The sequence below is a fragment of the Poecilia reticulata genome, chromosome 15 (genome assembly GCF_904066995.2).
Source record: "Poecilia reticulata chromosome 15, P_reticulata-male-v2, whole genome shotgun sequence".
NCBI classification, from domain to species: domain Eukaryota; kingdom Metazoa; phylum Chordata; class Actinopteri; order Cyprinodontiformes; family Poeciliidae; genus Poecilia; species Poecilia reticulata.
The window spans coordinates 18863982-18884113 of NC_088844.1; the positions used below are offsets into that span (position 1 = coordinate 18863982).

Consider the following 20132-nt stretch of genomic DNA (forward strand, 5'->3'; position numbering starts at 1 on the left):
TCAATGTTGACTTGGCAAAGCCTAAGGTAGAAAAATATGTCTTTTTTTCCTAAATGGTCTTTATTAAATGCATGACTTATTAAGGCAATTAGTTGCATCAGTGTAAAGGAGTCAAAATACAAATGGATGATAATTTTTCATATAAAAACTCTCCAGTTAAGCACAACTTTTTGTTTTTTCTTTCACAGAAAGTCCCTCTAAAAATATAATGCCATTTCCGGTTGCATTGTAATGTGTAAAAGTACAAGGGCTATAAATACTTTTGCAGCAGGCTTTATTTTTAAAAAAAAAATAAAAAAAATAAGGATTGGTAGGTTCTGCGTTGCAACCTGTCTCACAGTGGAGTCCTGCAGTCCCCAAGGGGCACTGGCAGGTATATCCATTCGGCAGAGGGATGCAGGTGGAGCCGTGGGCGCAGAGAGGGGGGGGGCGGTGTTCAGGATCACACACAGACACGGTCTCAGAGCAGAGGGTTCCTTTCCATCCGGGTGGGCATTGGCAGCTGTACACAGGAACAGTCAAGCACATTGTAACACCTGTAAATTCTGCCATTCCCTTTACTTATATGCTTTGCAACAACACTGACTAGACTTTTGTTTTTGCTCCTTTTTTGCCATGAGTTGTAGTCAAACATCCAGACCTTTTTTTTTTATAAACACAATAGATGTGTTTTTCCCAAATACGGTTCACAAATCTGTCTAGGTCTGTGATGGTGAGCACTTTTCCTATGCCGAGATAATCCATGTGGCCTATCAAGATGCTGATTAAAAAGCATGATTACTGCACAGGTGTGCCTCAAGCTGGTCACAGTAAAAGGCCGCTGTGAATTGGGCAGTTTTGTCACACAGCACAATGCCACAGATGTCACAAGTTTTCAGGGAACCTGTGACCTGGCATAAGCCATCTCCAAAAACGTTTTGGAAAATTTGGCAGCACGTCCAACCGGGCCCACCACCGCAAACCATGTGTAACCACACCAGTACCAGACCTCCACAGACAGGTTTGAGAACAATACTTGAGAGAAATGTAGAAAACATTTGGATGTTTGAGTTCAGCTCATGACAAAATGGGAAGAGAAACAAAAGTGTTGCATTTATACTTTTGTTCAGTATAATTAAAATCTAGTCATTACAAAATGGAATCACTGCAAAATATAACCAATGAATGCCAAAGATTTTTAACTCACTAGACAGATGAACCAGAGTCCACACACGTCCCCGCATTCTTGCAGTGAACGTGAACACAGGGGGTGACTCCACATTGACCCACACTACGCCCGAAGGCTGGATGCCCTGCAGGTTGCCCCAACGCTTGAAACTTCCCATCTCTCCTGGTCCGAAACTGAACATCAAAGATGCACCCTGTGAAAGGAGCCGATACAGATGTTAGAGAGGCATTTTCTTATTTTAAGCAAGTGGACATAAGTTCAGATCCAAAGTGTGATCCAAATACGGATGGGAACAGTATAAAGCAAAACAGATACAGGAAAAATAATAAAATAAATAAATATATATATATATTTAACAATACCTTAAACATGCATGATCTGGTATCTACAAAACTACAGATTCCACAATGGCATCATTTAATAAACAAAAATGAAGCCAAAATGGCGAGATTTGTGGGAAAATAATGAAGTTATAATAATAACACATAAAAGTTAAAATAAATGATCAAATAAAATATAATAAAATATATTGAAATAGAAAGACAAAAAAGAAATACATGCAAAATATTATATATATGCTAAAATGGGGAGTAGTTAAATTATTAGTAGTAATATTACCATGTTTGTAGTTCTTAAATCCACCCACTTGCACCGCATGTCTACTTTTTAATTTGACGGTCCTCTACGAGATCCTCTCCATCTGTTATCAAGCTTATCCATCTCCACGTTTGCTTTTTGTTATTACAATTCAATTTTAGCGAGAAAATATTTGTTTTGGCCTGCACCTCCAGCGCTCGGGGCCTTCTATAAATAAAAAGAGCCGAACTCGACCCTCGCAGTCATCTGCCCATACAGACTCTTTTCTCTCAGCTGCATTAGTCATTGGCATAAACAGGATGCCTGGGAAATGTCATGCTCATTCATGAATATTCATGGCATGATGCTGTCTGCTTGGCAGATTCAAGTGGTTGTTGTGATGCAAACACACAACGTCAAAAAAACAAAAAACAAAACGGAAAATTAACGGGGAAGATTAGTAAAGACGGTGTGCCTCGATTCAGCTGCGTACCTGTTCGTTCAACCAAGAAACTCAAAGCACGCCGCATGTTCTTTCAAAGGCTGTAAATAATTTGCATTGTGACACAACGTAACCAAGATTCATAACAGAACATTTCCCTAACTTAATCAACTGAGGTTTTAAGTGACAGACCAACACTAATCATTGCATAATTGGGAAGTGGAAGATGTAGGACATTTTTGCCTAATAATTTGTGGAATGGAGATGAAATGGAAAAGGAAGAAGAAAGCTATTTGTGGAAAATAAGCAAACCGAGTCGTATTTACAATTTGTCACAAACCACCAAAGGGTTAGAGTTGATGTGTGGAGATAAAGTAAATGCGCAAACATTTTTAATCTCTAGATGTGACACTATCCGATAAATGTGCAATTGCAATTGCACTGAAAAGCGGTTCTACAAAGTATTGACCCACGGAGGATGAAGAAAAATGCATGGTGTGATTTTTATATTTCTTTGGAAACATTTTTGACTATATCTTTTTCCATCAACTGCAAAATCCTAATAATAAACATTTGTAGTTGCAGTGTGACAAAATGTGAAAAGTTTCAAGCGGTATGAATACTTTGGCAAGTGGCTGTATTTTGAATCGGCGACAGAAACATGAGGGCAATCATTTCTGTTTTTGTTTATTTGATCAGCAGTCTAAACAGAGCGACTCTCTATCCCCCTGCTGCGGCAGCCACACAGCCTGCTCTTTCACTTTTCCAGCAGGGGAGTGTGGATCTGTTGATAACCGGGACTGAAGTGCATTATCAGTGTGTTCACTGCCAGCCATCATGATTAGGGCTCGAGGAAGGTCACACAGATCTGATTAGACGCTCATGAGTTCTCATTACATCCTGAGTAGAAAGGTTACGGTTCCACCGGTGTGGCCCTGCTCAGGTAGCGCTTTCCAGCAGGCGATAGTGACACAGTTAACACAGCAGGAAAAGAACAATGTCTTTACTTTGGTTGATTTGATTTTTGCCTTGTCTGGCGAACAGAAAAATGAATTCCAGATGATGAAGAAGAAAACATACAAAGCACTCCGGTCCCTTATGACTAAAAAGCTTTTGTTCCACTCAAATTGATCAGCCGTGACTTTTTTATAATGACAAGCTTCATTGCTGTGGTGCAGAGATTGCCAAATAGGGTTATGGCGCTATTCATAGTGGCTGTCATCATTACAGTGGTGGCAATTTTTGCTGCACAGCACTTCACATTAGTAGGCAAAATGAATACCCTCCAAAATCAGTTCTCACAGAGGGTCGCCAGGGAGAGAGCATAAATGACGCTGGTGTTGACAAAAGATTATTTGGATAGTGCCCTTGTTCAAGTGACTTATCAGTAGTGGAATGAATTTACACACAACACACTGTACAGGGTATGAAGCAATTACAGAGTGGAGATACAATCAACCTCAAAGCTCTGTTCTGGCCTGTAATTCCCTTTTCATTACAGACCTTCCCTCTGCTTGCACAAAGACAAAGATCCTGGGAGAAAGTCCAAGCCCCAGTGCTCCCGCTGCAGATAGCAGTTTTTGGGCTGTAATAAAGCCATTGAAGTCTTACCTTGAAAGCCTTGACGGAATCTGGAGCCAAGTGGCAGCAGTTCAGGGGTGAACTCATTATATCCACCTACAAAGAGCTGGTTGAAAACATTGAGGCCCACCAGAGGTCCAGGAGAATATCCTGTTCTGTTCCGCTGCCCGTCAACCTGAGGAAGACGTATAGTGAAACATCAATATTCACGCCGGAGCCTCGCATCTGTAGGCGTCGGGAGTAGGAGGACAATTTCACAATCTGCTGAACCTGGCGAAATGTGCAATCTCAGATTTATCGCTCAGTTCGTGTCCACTTAATAGTCACCCTCCCAGGTTTTTGCCTCTAAACAGGCTTTTATAGGGCACCGAGTCACCAACGCTCTCAAATCTTGTTTTAAACAAAAAGACGGAAAAAAAATCACCTCCTGCAGATTTTTACACTAATGTCAGATGATGCAAACATCCTGTTTCACTGGTTACTACAGTGAATTGACTTGTTCAGAAAAGAAAGTGAATGCTTTACAAGAAAACACAACAGCATAACAAATACATCGACATCATTTTGAGTATATGAGCATAGTTCAGTATAGTAGCTCCTGTCATGTTTCAAGTTTAACAAAAAGCAATAAGTAAATGAGCTAAGCATTCACGGTATGGAGTCATATATTAAGGCTTTTAAATTTTATTAAGTATGCTTTATATTTGACCAAAGATGCCATGAGAAACTGGCGGGGAGACTGGAATCAAACATTTTTCAGTCTGAAACTTGTCACATTCTTTTACAAATGAGTTTTTTGCTAAAAAACAAATTATCTTCTACTAAGACAGACGATGAACAAATGTCGCACAATGAACAAACAGATGTAAAAATGAAAGAAATAATACAAAAATGTAACAAAGCATTAAATTACCTTCAGCCACCCTGTTCTTTTGGACCTTCCAAAGATAACGGTGTGGATGCTCATGTGATAGTTGAGTCGATCGCTGGCTATGGTTGCTATTCCTGATCCGAGGTTAAATCTGTGAACAACCCTGCCGCTTCGTAGTCCTAAAACAAGGAAGTCGTCCCCGTCGTTGCCTGAAAACATGTGGACATGGAGGTCATTAGTAATGATCGGAAATATAAAGTAAACATCCTAACTTAGACATAGGTGCATATTGCATTCTTCATATGATCACTGGTGATGGTAAAAATGTGTATAAAACCTAGACAGAAAGTATTTCTTATAATTTCAGACAGAAAAAAAAATATGTTCTGAATTTAGGCCCTTGTTCAGACTTGTTTGTCACAGTTCCAGTTGTTTTAAATGTAAATTATTGCTCAGACTGTGGATAATGGACATTTTTTTAGAGAATTTTATTGCTGCCATTTTATGTCTTAAGACACATCTTTCCTACTTTGAATGGCTTTGCTAATTTAATTAAAAATAATTACTTCTTAGTAGTTTTTTTTCTTAAATAATGTATTCACATTAGAAGTTAGATTTTTCCAAAACTTTCAGCATGGATGCCAATAAATACGCAGGCACTGGCTCCCTGTTATTGCTTTTGCAAAGTGTGTGTGCTACTTGAGCCCACGTCAAATAATTAGTGCTACTACATTCCTTGATGATGCTGACAAGAGATGCCACTTCATTAGAGCAGTTATCCTGTGAAATGTTCACATTTAATCTATTCTTATGTTGTGCCTTTTGTTTCCAAGCGTACAGTCGCAGCACACTCTTTTCACAAGTGTTTCATTATCCGCATTGCTCTTGTATTGTTTTGCCTCCACCTTGATGAACTGATCTCTCAAGAGAAAACAAGTGCAGAGGTCTGTAAGATGTGATTTAGTTTGATCCCTTTTTTTATTCTAGATGAAATATGCTGCTGACAATGGCGCAGCAGTTACCTGCAACCAAATTTGACCCCGCAGAGGAAAAAAAATTACTAATTCATTGTGAGAGCTGCCAACAGCATCTCGCCTCAAAGCGTGTCTGAAGTTATTAACTAAAACTTTCAGGATGATTGGTTTGCATGTTCGGTTTGCGCGAGACGCAACAACTCTGCAGCACGCAAGTCAGAAACAATAAAACATTTGCTGGAAAACCTGTGATTTTTGGATTGTGAAAGTGTTCATCACAATCAGGGAAAAAAAAGCCCCTAGGGAGGTGGTGTCTTTGTTTAGAGGAGAGGAGAGGGAATGTCCCTTACTTAGTACATTACCATAAACTGGAAATGACCAAAATGGCTTATATAGCCTAAAAACGGATCAGTTTTCTATCTTCACTTGCTGGTTTGATTCCTTTTAAGCACATCCGTGGGTGACAGGGTTCAGCTCACCTTGTCCCTTTTGTCCAGCAAACAGAATCAGGTTGTCTCTGGCAGCAGATGAATTATTTGCGAGCGTGAACCTCAACTTGAACTCGTAGAAGAAACTGAGGCTGGGGATGGAGGTGTAGGCCACAAACGATGTGTAGCCAAACTCATCAGTTCCACTGAATCTGGCACGAGTTATATTGATGGCTGAAAGGAAGAGAGGGGGAGAAGAAAAAAATAAATAAATCTCACCAGCAGCTGTGAGGTCTTCTCTGCTCGAGTGATAATCTAGCAAGAGGTCTGATTCATAATCTGCTTCCTGGCTTACCAAAAGATGGCACTATTGCCCCATATTACAGACCCCGGCTTAAAGTAACATGAATTTTCTTTTCTGATGCTATTAGATGATGACCTGTTTTCAAATACTACCACCTCCTCACTCCTATTCTATTTTCATCAGTGGCTGTTTAGAAGAGATTCTGGCATGCAGGCTTTACTTTAAATGCGATGTTCACAATGATCCAGATGATTTTCAATTACAATCTTCAATTTACACATTCAGAATGCATGGTTGATTCACTAATGTTCCCCTCTGCCTTTTATCTGAGCACACCCATCTACTTGATTTTACACAAGGGACCCAGTGTAAATTTGCCCACGCTCAATCAAAATAACACGCTGCCATGTTTAGGTTTTTGTTCATCAGTTTTCTTAATATCATTGAGGGCCCAGAGTGAAAAACAAAACAAAAAAAAACCCTGTTCTGTCTTCTCTGTGCGGAAGCTCCTTGCATGTTCTTCTGCAGCCTCGGGCGATGGCTAAGAGTGCTTCAGAGCACCCTCTGTGACTGCCCTCGGCTCAGTTTGCCTACTAAATTATTAATAAAGCTGCAAATGCTCCGGTTATTGTCTGCTAGAGCAGTTTGCCTCAGTGAATTGTCATCGCGCTTCTTTATCTGCAAACTGGGCTGTGCTTAATTAGATCATACACATATGCTGATGTATATCTCTGCCATTAAGTTCATTGCACTCATGACATCAGACTAGTAATAACACATCAACACCCTAAAGTTAACTAAATAAACTGTCTGTCCATGCATTTATACAGCCCAATAAGAATTTCTAATCAGAACTGATTTTGGTTTTAAGGTGACAGCATTTAAACGTAATTGCTTTTCTACCGTAAAATGATTGATGGGAAACAAATAGTTTATGTAAATGAAAAAGGAAAACAGCTCCTCCTAAACTACAAATAGTTGAAAATCCTTGACATGGCGCAGTGCTCAAAATTATTTTACAAAGACTTCCATAAATCTTGATCTTGTTTAATTTGTTCTCACAATTTCAATTTAAATAATCTAAATCCTCTTATCTTCAGAGGATTTCAAGATATATAATACTGGTAATTTTTGAAGTCTTTTGAAACATCTCACTGTTTTTTTAGGACTGCACTGTATTTAGCACCATCCATCCTTCTATGAACTCAGATTTTCTTATTTCTACAAAAGAAAAGCAGAACCACAGCATGATGCTGCCTCTACCATGTTTCATAGAATGGATAATAGTGTTTTTCTCCACAATTAGAGTTTTGCATGCAGGCCAGTAAGCTGAATCATAGTCTCAATGTGACCAGAACAGTTTCTCCGACATTGTTTGCTGTGTCCCCTACATACGTTGTAGCAAATAAAATATTTTATGGGATTCTTTGACCATTTCAACAATTATCCCACTCTTTCTCAAAGGGGAAAATTTATGAGGCTGGTTGTAATTTGTGAAAAAATTACAACTATGAATTTTCCTGCTGACAGATTCTTCCACCTGAGCTGTTGATCTCTGCAGTTCCTCTCGATCTACTGTGATCCTTACATGATTATCAGTTTAGGTGGATGACAACGTTCTGATAGATTTGTAGTTGTGCCAAAATCTTTCTTCTATCAGATGACAGACGTAATTGTCCTCTGTGAGATGTTTGGTAAATTTCTCCTCGTCTTGTCTGCTGTGCTTCCTGGTCTCTATATTGCTGTTTACTAATGTTGTCCAACAAATGTCAAAGGCTTTCACAGAAAAAATGAATTTACATTAAGATTAAATGAAACTGAATGGACTTTATTTTTTAATCAAGGGACTACTGAAGGCAATATAACTGAATTTTATTTGGCAGTATCAGACTGAAGGAGGTGAAATACAATTTTTTTATTGGTGAAAATTTACAAAAAGTACATGTAAACATAATTTTTTTAACTTAGTATTTCACAAACTATCACATTAAAGCAATGCACTGTCATAATACAACCAGAAATTTCAAAGCATGGAACAGTTCAAGACGTATGGCCTCTGACTGTTTATTTTGCATGGATTAAGAGAGAATCAGAATGCATCATAAAATGAACCATAAGATGTAACTTTTGGACAGCAGAAATAAACTGCTACATCCAGTCAGGGCGTATTAAACATTACTTCCACTTTGCTGTGCATTTGTGTTATATAGTCCAAACCGGCAGACGCTGCAGAAGTAAAACAAAATGACATGCAGCTCAAGATCGTGAAATGAGTTCTGACATAAAACTGCTTGCACACAATGTGCATCTTTGTTTCTCTCTTCATCCACAAAGAAGCTCAGGCTACTCATGATTTCTAAAAAACAGCCCTGGATAAAAAACAATTTTTTTTATATAATAAAAGGTTAAAAAACATAATAAATCAATACTAATCAGAGGTGCTGATGCATCCAAAACTTGAACCAAACTGGAGCGTTTGTTAATTTAGTGTGTAAAATAAACAAGCTTAGCCACCCTTGGGCAGAATACATAATTTGTTGATCTAAGAGGTAAAAGAGGTGAAGCACTGCAACCCCCTGCAGCAAAATTACCATAACATATTAGCATTGTTCAATGCTAATGCACAGCAGTTGTATTTAATGTTGTGGGCATGATTCAGAACATGACAGACCTGAATTGACTTGAACTCCTTCAAGGGAAGAAGTAATAACTCAGAATTATCAGCTCATAATAAGTCCAGAGGTGATAAATCCCTTCTGTGGCAACAACAAGCGAACACCGACTCCTTGAAATAACTGATGGGGAATCTGAAAATGAAGCTATCACAGGGGTACAAATAAGGTTATAAAAATATATCAAAGTGCTTTGGGCAACAATTCTCAATACTTTGAAATATCATGAAGAATGAAGAAAAGGCAGTTAAAGTAAAATGAAAATCCAGAAAAGATCTGCAAGAGCAGCACGACTCCCAGGCAAACCTGCACTCCCACCAAGAAAAACATGAAGTAAAACTACTTATGATGTTCTAGATTATGACTGAACAGCCAGGGTTCATATTAAAGTTGAAGTTATCTGTGATTTAATTATAAAATCTACATTATACAAAGGGGAAATTAGAACTGAAAATTAACTGAGCTCATAAAGTCTTAAGAGACAGAAGCACACCTGTTAAAAAAAGAACGTCTCAGCCAATGCAAAGCTCAATCACTAAAGTGTTTAATTTTTAGATTTCGAGGTCACTTAAGTACAAGAAACTGCACTGATAGAAAGAACAAATTACTCTAAATATCCGTTAAATCTGAGTGAAAGTGACCAAACTAACCAAACCATCTAAATCTGAACCTAAACTTCTTTTTGAACTACATTAGAGAAGACAACAGTTTTCCATCACCAGTAAATTTGGAGATTATTAAAATAAGCAGTGGTGAATTTTAAGATTAGGAACAAAAGTCTTTTACTGGCATTGATATTTGATGTTAGACTCATTTTTGAGTTCCTTCTGTTTTAGCAGACCCAAAACCAACAAAATATGTTACTAAGCAAAACATTTTAACAGGATAATATTTTCGTAAAAAAAAAAAAGTGTGACATAACCTTGAAGAATGTTTTCGCTATCTAACAGCTAATTGGTTGTTGTGTGAGTGTGGGTGTGTGTTTGTTTTATTATGTCAAATTCTGAAGATTATTTACTTGCATTTACTTTTTCCTGATTTGTTGATCTATTTCTGCTCGACTGGAAACATTTGATACGGAAAACAGATGAGCAACTTTTTGGCAAACCAGACAAATATTCAGTTTTAGTGATGTAAATCTGCGAAAACGTCTAAGAGAGATCTGTATAGTGTACGGCAAAACTAATGATATCCCTTGAATTTCACATTGCAAGTGCAAACTCCTGTGTATTTAAGTGGGATTTTATATAATAGACCAACATGAAGAGTTCAAGCATCTCCACTGATAATGTGGCCACTACAATGTCTCATAGGAGGAGAAAGTGTTCAGAGTGGCCTGTAGTGCTAATTTCCCACCTCATTTGTTGGCCAAAAGATTCAATTGCTAATCTACCCAGAGAACCTGCTCAACTTCTTGTATGATGTGTTCTATGCATGGCTTATGGCAAACTACCTACTGGACTTGTCATGACTTTCTTTCAAATGACTTTCTTTTTATCACTCTTCCATTGAGATCAGATATCTGAAATCTGGACTTTTTACAATTCTAACTAAAAACATAAAGAAGAGTTTAAATACTTTTGTACAGGACTCAATATTAAGATATGTGTACATTTAATACAGAGTACAAATAGATCTCGTAAGTCTGATACTGAATATTTTTCAAATGTCTGATGATTTATGCTTTCGAGGCATTCCACCTTCAAGTCCTCGCCTCTCATTTTCCTACCTCTTGCTCCTTTGTAGTTCCTTGTGAAATGTGTAACTAAAGACTGCATATCAGAACGAAACAATAAAAATATTACTTGTAAAGGAAAGACTTGCAGCTGTTTCAAATGTCCTGGCAGATGAACAGCGTAAGCTCTCTTCTAAAACAGCAGAGAAGAAAAAAAAAAAAAAGACAGCTAGGCTCCCATGTAATTACTGTTGCTATTTCGCAAAGGCGCCACACAAAAAGTGGTGCAAAGTTCCAAGAACAAAAAAGCCCCAGGAGGCAGGGGGGAGTGATCACTTTTTGACTTTGATCTAATCTGATGTTTCAGGATTAAAATTCAAATGTCAGCCATGTACTTAGCGTGAAAATAGAAGGTTAGGTTTCTGTGTTTGGCAAGTGGGTGCTGGGATTCTGACGGAGGCTGCGGCATGGCTGAGCGACTTATATGCCAAGCACCCTGCTGCTGCTACAGTCAGTCTAGTCAAGCAAAACCTTTTGTTTCTGCGTGTCACGACCTGTGAAGCCCACAGATTTTTTATTTTTATTTTTTTAATGGCACTGCTCCGGGGCTGGGTTAAAGATTATAAAACGGCATATGAAATACAAAAAGTGTAAAAAGTTAACGTGGCAGTCATTTATCAGCTATTAAATGCCTGCATAATAATACCGTGGCACGACTTTATAGTCATGTTTGCAAGCTCTATATAGCTGGTGTCAGTCATACACAAGTGCATGCAGAGAAATAATGTCTTTCACTGGAGATCCAGTTAGAGGAAATAGATCTTATAAACTTTAAATAGTCTTTTAAAATATTCAGCAAAGCAGGGATGAGTTTGATTATCTGACTCCTCTGCTGGAGGAGGACGTTTCTGCCTCCTCAGCACAATTCAGTTTCATTAATCCTTTTTTATTCAACAACAGACTCTGATTATACCAACTGCTCAAGGCTTTCATCCACCAACTGTTTGCAGAGCCAACTCTTAATGAATTTGTATCTGCATTAACCACTCTGCAACGTTCTGAAACAACCGTGTTTATCACCTACTTTGGTCGCAGAGTAGCCCCTGTCGTCCAGAGGGGCATAAGCAAACGGCCTCCAGCTGTGACTTTGGGATACACGTAGCTCCGTGGCTGCAGGGTCCACGCTCGCAGGCGCTGAGCTGGCACAGTCGGCCCGTGTGGAGTGGCGGGCACTCGCAGAACCAGTCGTCGGCGTCACTGTTTTAAGCAGAGACATCGTTTTAGCTGCTGCTTTCTGCATTGGCTCACAGAACAATGCTTGAGGGAAAAAAAAAAGAAAAAAAAAGAATGAGATAAATAAACTAACAAGAAAAACCCAGATCTGAGTGGATGGTGAAAGCAAATGTGTCCAGCCAGAGGGAATGAAAGTAAAAAAATCTTCTGATAATGGTTGAGAAAAATACAAATCCTATTAAAGTTTTCTTCATCTTACTAGTTACAGCAGGGGCACATTGTTTTGATGTTTTTGTTTTGCATAGGTGAATATACACTCTCTGAATTATAACAGCAGGTAGCAGGTCATTAGCAGTATGACAGTCAAAGGAATACCAAGAATTTATATAATAGTTTGTCTCCTTTTCTTTTCTGTTTTCTTTCCCCCGCACTTCTTCTCTCAGCAGGAACAGAAAGATGATCCAACATCTGAAGTGATATCTAGACTGGGACTTTATAAAGTGCTCTTACGACATGCACAATTCTAAAAAAAGGTATAAGATAAGACAGTGGAAGCATCGGTAGGGTTTCAGACTTTTAAATTAATAATGCTTTTTGAGCAGCAGCACTGTAGGATTTATTTTGCTCCTTCAGAAAATGGTTTCTATGAATGAAATATTTACATTCTGCCATCAAAGCTGAGCATTGTTCGAAAAGACTGTGCCTGCTAAGACACAAAAAAGGATTCTTTACAACATAAAATACGTAATATGAATGATTTTCATGATTAACAAATCAACTGTATCTTTGCATTTCTTTTTAAATGCAAAGATACAGTTGAAATCGGATGCCATGCCCTGAATAAAAATACAAAAGTAATACATGTTCTATCACCGTCCGACATTAAATCATCTTAATACTTATTGTTTTAGGTCAGTTTGGATTAAAAAAAGGATTTCTATTAGCTAAAGGCCAAAAACGACTGAAATAATTGTTTTAAAGACTTCTGGTTTTCACTTCAAGAGTTTTGGAAACTCTTTCACAAGTTTCTCACTACAGCTGCAATTTGTCCCTTTAAAGGTCACAAGGAAGCAGTGTGTGTCTGGAGATCAATTTCACAAGAGTAAAAAAAAAAATAAATAACTTACAAGAATGAGTAACAGAAGTTGATCAAAGCCATATCACCATCTGGACTTTTCAAAATTACTTGGCCATGCAATAATGTTAGAATTTGTCAACTTTGAATTAGAATAAAACTAATTGAGAACATTTATCTTGCCTATTATTTTCAAATGTGTGAGATATAAACAATTTTAGTAATCCTGTCAGGAAATATTTAGTCTGATTTATTATCAGTGAGAATTTTTTTTTTTAAATGTACATATCTGGTTTCATCTGTATATGGCAGCTCACTGTCTTTGCCATCTGTGGTTTTTGTTACAGCAATAGAAAACAATAGAAAATACTGATAAGATGTGCCAGAAAAGGCACAGATGTTTTTTTTTTTAATAGACTGACAACCGACATGAAGAAGTTTGGTTCTTTTAAATTGGATAAATTGCCTTTAAAGTTGTCAATTAAATGTGATTCTTAAATTGCATGGGGTTTTGTTTGCAAATTCCACAGTTTCTAAAATAGTCTAAAATACAGTCAAGATACCTCAAGAGCAGACGACACGTTAACTATAGCTACAGGGTTTCTATCGTGGGTGAATAGGTTCAAAGATCTTTATTTTCTACACCAAAGTGTGGCCGAAATTCAGCAAGCCATACTTTTTTCCCCAAAATACAGAGTGCAGGAACTGTGAACATTGAAAACCGACATGAAGGCCATTTTCACACATGAAATGCAGCTCTAGAGTTGAAATGCTGCAAAGATGTTCCAGACCGGTGGCAAGTGAGAGCGCAAATGTCAGCCGACTTTGTTCTGGACTCGCAGATATTTTCAAGCAAAATCTTGGGGAGATCAGAAAATGTGAGCAGCATTTAAAAAAAAAAGCAGCAATTCTTGGCGAGAGTCTTTCTAAGACAGTATGCTAAACAGTACCTTCAATCATTATGCCTTGCAAAAATATTCACACCTGTTGAGCTTTTCACCTGTTGTCACTTTACTAAATCGTTATTAGGACTTACATGATAGGCTAAAAATATGTATTCTTTCCCTTTATTCTTTAACTTTATTCTGACATGCTTAAATACAATTCAGTTTAACCACTAACCCTGAAAAGTCACCTAGTTACTAAAAAAGTAAAAAACTTAAGCTGTTTGTAATTTAATCTTTGTTTGAATAAATCCATATTTTCTGTGAATGCAAGAAACAAACAGGGGAGGGATAACATTATGCAAAAGTTTAAAGCAGGTTTAGAATATATATATATATACATTTTCAAGCTATAAATATGCCACACAGCTTGGTTCAAGTAGCCATTACGAAATGGAGAAAGTATGGTACAAGTGTAAACCCATCAAAGCACAGCTGTCCCGTTAAAATGAAAGGGTGAGCAAGGAAAGCATAAACAGGCCCGTGGTAACTCAGGGAGAATGGAGATCCATAACTGACAGAAATGCAGTTTCCCATCATCTGCAGGTCACATTGGAGAATCTTAGTAGCTGTTAACTCCACAAACCTGGCCTCTGTGACAAGAATGACAACATTGCAGAAAGAAAGCATAAACAAGATCTGCTTTGCAATTCTCTACGAGCCATGGAAGAGACACGAGTCGGCAGATACTGTAAAGGACGAATGGACTCTGGTCAGATGAAAGACTCTCCACATCAGGGAGGCTTTTCTTCAGCACAGCTGGTGAGAGTTGATAGGAAGATGGATGTTATTAGATACAGCCCAATACCAGAAGAAACACTGTTCCTGGCTGCCAAAGTCCTGAGACTCAGGTGGACCAGTGACCACAGACATACAAACACTGCTCCAACGGTATAGTAGAGATCAAAGCATTGTCATGTGTTAGAATGAATTTGTGCAAATAGTTGAAAATTGCAATTCTCATATGCCATTATATTTTTGCAAGGTAGGTTGAAAGAAAATTGTATTCTCTAGATCAGTGGTTCTTAACCTGGGTTCGATTGAACCCCAGGGGTTTGATGAGTCGGTCTCTGGGGTTTGGCGGAGCCTCTGCCGCGGAGGTAAAGACACACTTGTGTAAAGTCGTGATGATGCCCCGCTTTGCCATCACTTGCTGCAGAGGATCACATTACATTGCTTAGCCAATCAGAGCTGCGGAGGAGCCCTGATTGAAGGAGTTTCACTCAGCATGGATTTGAACTTTTGTCTTTAATTACTTCAGCAAAGCTCACAGTTTTTACCAAATTCTATAGTTTAATTCTGCTCCTTAGTCGCATCTTTTCGGGGTTGCTACTGCCTCTAGTGGCGTGGGGGTGGTAACACAACTAATATAATTACATTGCTAAATCAGAATACCGCAAAGTATTTTGTGTGTGTGTGTGTGTGTGTGTGTGTGTGTGGGGGGGGTTGGATTGGAATAAGAAGGGTTCGGTGAATGCGCATATGAAACTGGGGGGTTCGGTACCTCAAAAAAGGTTAAGAACCACTGCTCTAGATGCACAAAGCTGATAGACATATCAGAAAAAGCTTTTGTAGCTGTAAGCTGACAGGATGCAATACATGCATTTCAGATTTTATATTGTAACAATTTTTGCTTTTTCTTTCACCTCAGAGTAATGCTTTGTTTCACATCACACTGTTACATCAAATTCCACCAGTTCCTAGTAACATGCTGTCAATTGTAAATTTGGAATTTTGCACAGCACTGAAAGTTTGATATCGGAAATTGAGTCTTTTTATTTACACTTAGAGGAAAGTTCTTGCAGGAAATCAGTTGATTTGGAAGAAAAATGTATGAATGGCAACTGCAGAAAATATCCTCTGCACATTACTATGACTTTTTAAAATCATACATGAAACCATCAGACACTCAAATTAAATATCTGCAATAAACTACAAGATCATACCCAAAAACATGAACATGAATGTCGGTTGATTTTCAACTAGATGATCATTAATTAGACTGAATGATTTTCCAAAATAGATTTTGACTATTTATTGTGTTGTATCGTCAAAATTGAGATTTTAATGATTTGATGTCAGATTAATCTGATTTAATCTGACATTAAATAATCAATTTATGACTATTTAATGTCAAGCCACAGATAATTTGATATAAATTGTGGGTTACATCAAATAAGACACAGATTATTTTGATAATCTGCAGTTTATGTTTATATACTGTAATTTCCTTTTAGATCAATGCATTTCTGATGGATGTTAATGACAAACAACTGACAAAAAGATGCTCATAAGGAATTGCACTAATTTGTCTGTAAAGATTACTAATTTCCTAATTCTCAAAAAGCTGTTTGTGAGTCATCAAAACAATGAGATGATTCTTATAAAAGCTGACAAGCTTTCTGTATGTCTCCACGGGGGCTTGGAACCCTTTCTGCTCGGCTATATTTTCTCTGCCTTTCATGTTTGAAAGCTTCTTTGCTGTCACGTTGGTCATGAGTTCCTGGTAACAATTTCTTCCTCTTCCAGGTAAAGGGCAATATGAGAAAAGAGGTCTTCGAATAAAACTCTAGAGCTAAACATCAGGCAACTTTGCAGAAAAACATAACCCTGTTCACCAGATAATCTGAGCCAGAATAACATTTTACAACAAATTCCCCAGTTTTACAAACCTGTAGTAGACTCTGGCTTAACTGCTGGGATCTTTAGTTAAAAAAAAAAAAAAAAAAGAAATCACAACAGATGAGTGTTTTTGAATATATTAACATGTTGTTTTGGTTGTAAAATATCCTTATATTTATCAAGAAATAGTCACAACAAACAAAAAAAGAGAATACCCCCAGAAAAAAAAAATGTAGTTGTAAAAAATAAGTTTACATACACCGAATAAAAAGAAACATACACCTTTTTTTACTCACTGTCTGAAGTTAAATCATACCAAACCTTTCTTATTCTAGAACTACGTAAATTATTTCTATTTGCTAAACTCTGCGATGTTAAGATGATGAGTTAATATTTTATCCTTAAATGTTTTTACTTACTGTACGAAAAAAAATCCATCCTAATTTAGAGAAATAAAGACTAAAAAACATCAGTCTGTGTTTAATAATCAATATAATGTGTTTCACGTAGCAAATTTAAATACTGAAATAAACTAAGTTTTCAATAATATTTTTAATTATTTTAATAATAATAATAATTATATAAGATATAGTTGTATAATAACAACATAGAAAAATTGTTCTTAAAAAGAATAAAGCTTATAAAAAGAATAAAGCTTTGTAAAAACCAATCATTAGAGGTTGGCCTAAAAATCGATTAGTGCGTCTTTGATAAAAATATAAACTTTGCACACAGAGTTTACATAAACTTACACTGATATGTAGCTCAGAACAATGTATCAGCAAACCCTGACTTGGTAAAGACCTTTTTTCAAGGGCTGAGTTAATATAATGGAGAAAAATCCTGATGTGTCAGAAGTTTCATTTTTCTGAGGGAGGCAATCCTCTTTCCTTGCTCTAAAAGAAATTCAGTTTTAGACCTGGTGGAAAAAAAGATAGGAGGAACAGCATTAGGCTGTTTATAATTATGTAATTCCAGGGAAGGTACATCCTTTACAATAAACTGGAAACTCAATTGAGCAGAAGGAGCAACAACAAGCAGCAGATGTTTCTGACTCCTTGTATGTAACGCATGCATGTGTAGATCAGGAGACGGTATATGCTTAGAAAAACACTCGAGATTTAATTGCCCTAATCAAAATCTCGATGTGTGGGGTGACAAAAGGTTATTTTAATTTGCCTGAGGCAATCACTTTGATTACATAATTGTGGTATCAAAACTGTAGCTTGCAGACTAATTTGAATATTTTAATCACAAATGCATAAAAGCCGTTACGCGACACGTCTTAGACCATTCAAAACGAGAACGGCACTGCACAGAGGCTGAATGAATTTTGAAGATATACATTTTTAATCTAATAAGTACCAGATAAAATGATGAATAATGGAGCAGTTTGCGTATGATACCATTGCTACTGCAGACGGAACGCTGTGCTCAGATTTTCTCAGATTTCATACTTGTAAGTTATTCACAGGGCAGTCATTTTCAAGTGCATGCTGGTAAGCAAAAGAGATCTCTCACAATAGTTCCGCTACCATGGAAGTCTTCAGTTGTTGTGATGAAAAGCTTTTATACTTTTTTGAGAATAAAAAAACGGCCACCGGATGGAGTTGATATTATTTATAGAGGAGAATTGCTTTGGTGCTGAAATGCCATTCGCTTTCCAACACTGCGAGGAGCCAATTGGACACAGCTATACAAAAGATACTTTAGCGCCTGAAGAGTGGAGGATAAGTGAGTGGATTGAGTGAAAGGTAACTAGTCTCTCAGTCAATTATTTGCAATTTAAATTTTGATAAAGGCAAAAGGGCCGAGGTGCAATTTACACACAGCACACATTTGACATATTCAGCCTCCTGTTTGAGCAGAAGGTTGTTCGATATCTCCCTGACCTCTTCCAGGCTCTCTTTCAAACATTTGCCTGGGTGGTAAATCAGGGTGATGTCTGCTAAGTCTCTGTTGCACTCCTTTCAAATATGCTGCCATAGAAATGCACACAAAGATGATAACTTGAAATAAAATCCGTATAGAAAGGAGGAATAAAGCACCAAGGGAACTTTTCTCGAGGGATCAGGCAACATTTCTACAGTTCTGCCCTCTGGAAAAAAAAAAACAACTTGAATTTCTTCAAGTATATTCAAGCCAGAGTTTAGCGATGTAAAAAATCTGTGTATTTCATATATCCAGGCTCTTGGCTAAAAAGAAAAAAAAAATAGAGGTAGAAAAGCTCGTAAGAAATGGAGTTTAAAAGAAGAACTTCTGTTAGGTTAATAGATAAAAATAAAGGATAATAAATAATGCTTATTTGCTCTTTTTAGTTTCAGGTTTTAATGTTCATTGCACAGCTGCTGCATGTTGGATGTTGAACACAAAGACTCAAAGGTGTGAGGTCATTGGGCCAGAGACAGTCCTCGCTCTACTGCACAGACGTTCCACCTGAGAAAACACATACATTAAGACCAACACCTGCTTCAAACTCTGTACAGTGCTCTGTAAAGGTGCTGAAAGCCCTGAACCTTTTCACATTTTGCCAAGTTGCCATCACAAATTTTTATGTATTTTATTTGGCGTTTGATGCGATACACCAGCACAACTTAATTTGGATCCCTGAAGTGCAACTGTATGTCTTTACCAACTGCGAACATCTGGAGATTGAAATTCTTCTTTGCAAACAGCAAACCCAGTCAGACTGGATGGAGAGCATTCTGAACATTTCAAGAGAGCATTCTGAACATTTCAAGTCTTGCCATACACTCTCATTTTGCTTAAGCCTGGAATATAACTGGAAGATTCTAACACATGAATAACCTTTGACCTGCACCATTCCACTGTATCTCTAGCTATTGATTAGAGTTGTCATCCTGCTGTTATCTCGGCCTGCGCCCCAGCTTCAGATCTTTAGCAGGTTCAGTTTAATCATTGTTCCGTATTTACCTCTATGTTTAAACTCCATAAACTCTGACCAACTTTCTTGTGCCTACTTAAATAAACCATCCCAGTAGCAAAATGCTGCCACCGTCTTTCAGCATTGCAATCAGGTACACACTGTAAGATCCAATGCAGTGGAATGCAAAGCTCTCTGTTGATTCAAGGACTAGTATGCTACTAGCAGAGGGAATGAGACATTTGTAGAACATTCTATGTTTTCTAAGGTTTCAACAGAAAAAATGTTCAAATTGACAAACTCCATGACTAATAAGGTTGATTTTTTTTGGCTTTGTTAAAAGCTGCAGAAATAAATAAATAAAAAAATGATGTTGGTATGCAGCTCCAGTGGATCACCGCTTGCTGGTTTCAAAATATCTCTGGCTCCCAGTTAATTATTTTTCACCGAGATATAATCATGCCAATGCTGTCTGTAGTTAAATTCAATCCTTCTGATCAGTGCGCCAGTGGTCCTGCTGAAAATAATCAGTAATAATAGCAGGCCTCAAAGAGAAACATTTCTGAGGGCATGACTTGCTTGACTGTCAAGGGAGTGTGAGAGAGTGACTGACAAGCTGTTTGGAAATACAGGCCAGGAGGTCTGTTCACTGTTTGACCCATAACTGCACACAACGCTGCGCA

General features: G+C 37.6%; 1 protein-coding gene across 3 annotated transcripts in view; it reads right to left on the minus strand.

The window, feature by feature from the left end:
- eys (EGF-like photoreceptor maintenance factor) overlaps positions 1-20132 on the minus strand; it is a 176769-nt gene that overhangs the window by 3939 nt on the left and 152698 nt on the right. For 2 of the 3 annotated variants that reach the window (XM_081616684.1, XM_008429846.2), the window contains exons 44-49: positions 11776-11948; positions 6092-6274; positions 4681-4847; positions 3798-3942; positions 1187-1361; positions 330-502 (exon numbers count right to left, since the gene is read on the minus strand). In XM_081616684.1, coding sequence (XP_081472810.1) covers positions 330-502; positions 1187-1361; positions 3798-3942; positions 4681-4847; positions 6092-6274; positions 11776-11948 — 1016 coding nt within the window. The remainder of the gene's footprint in view (positions 1-329; positions 503-1186; positions 1362-3797; positions 3943-4680; positions 4848-6091; positions 6275-11775; positions 11949-20132) is intronic. The other variant, XM_017309076.2, reaches the window with a different exon arrangement.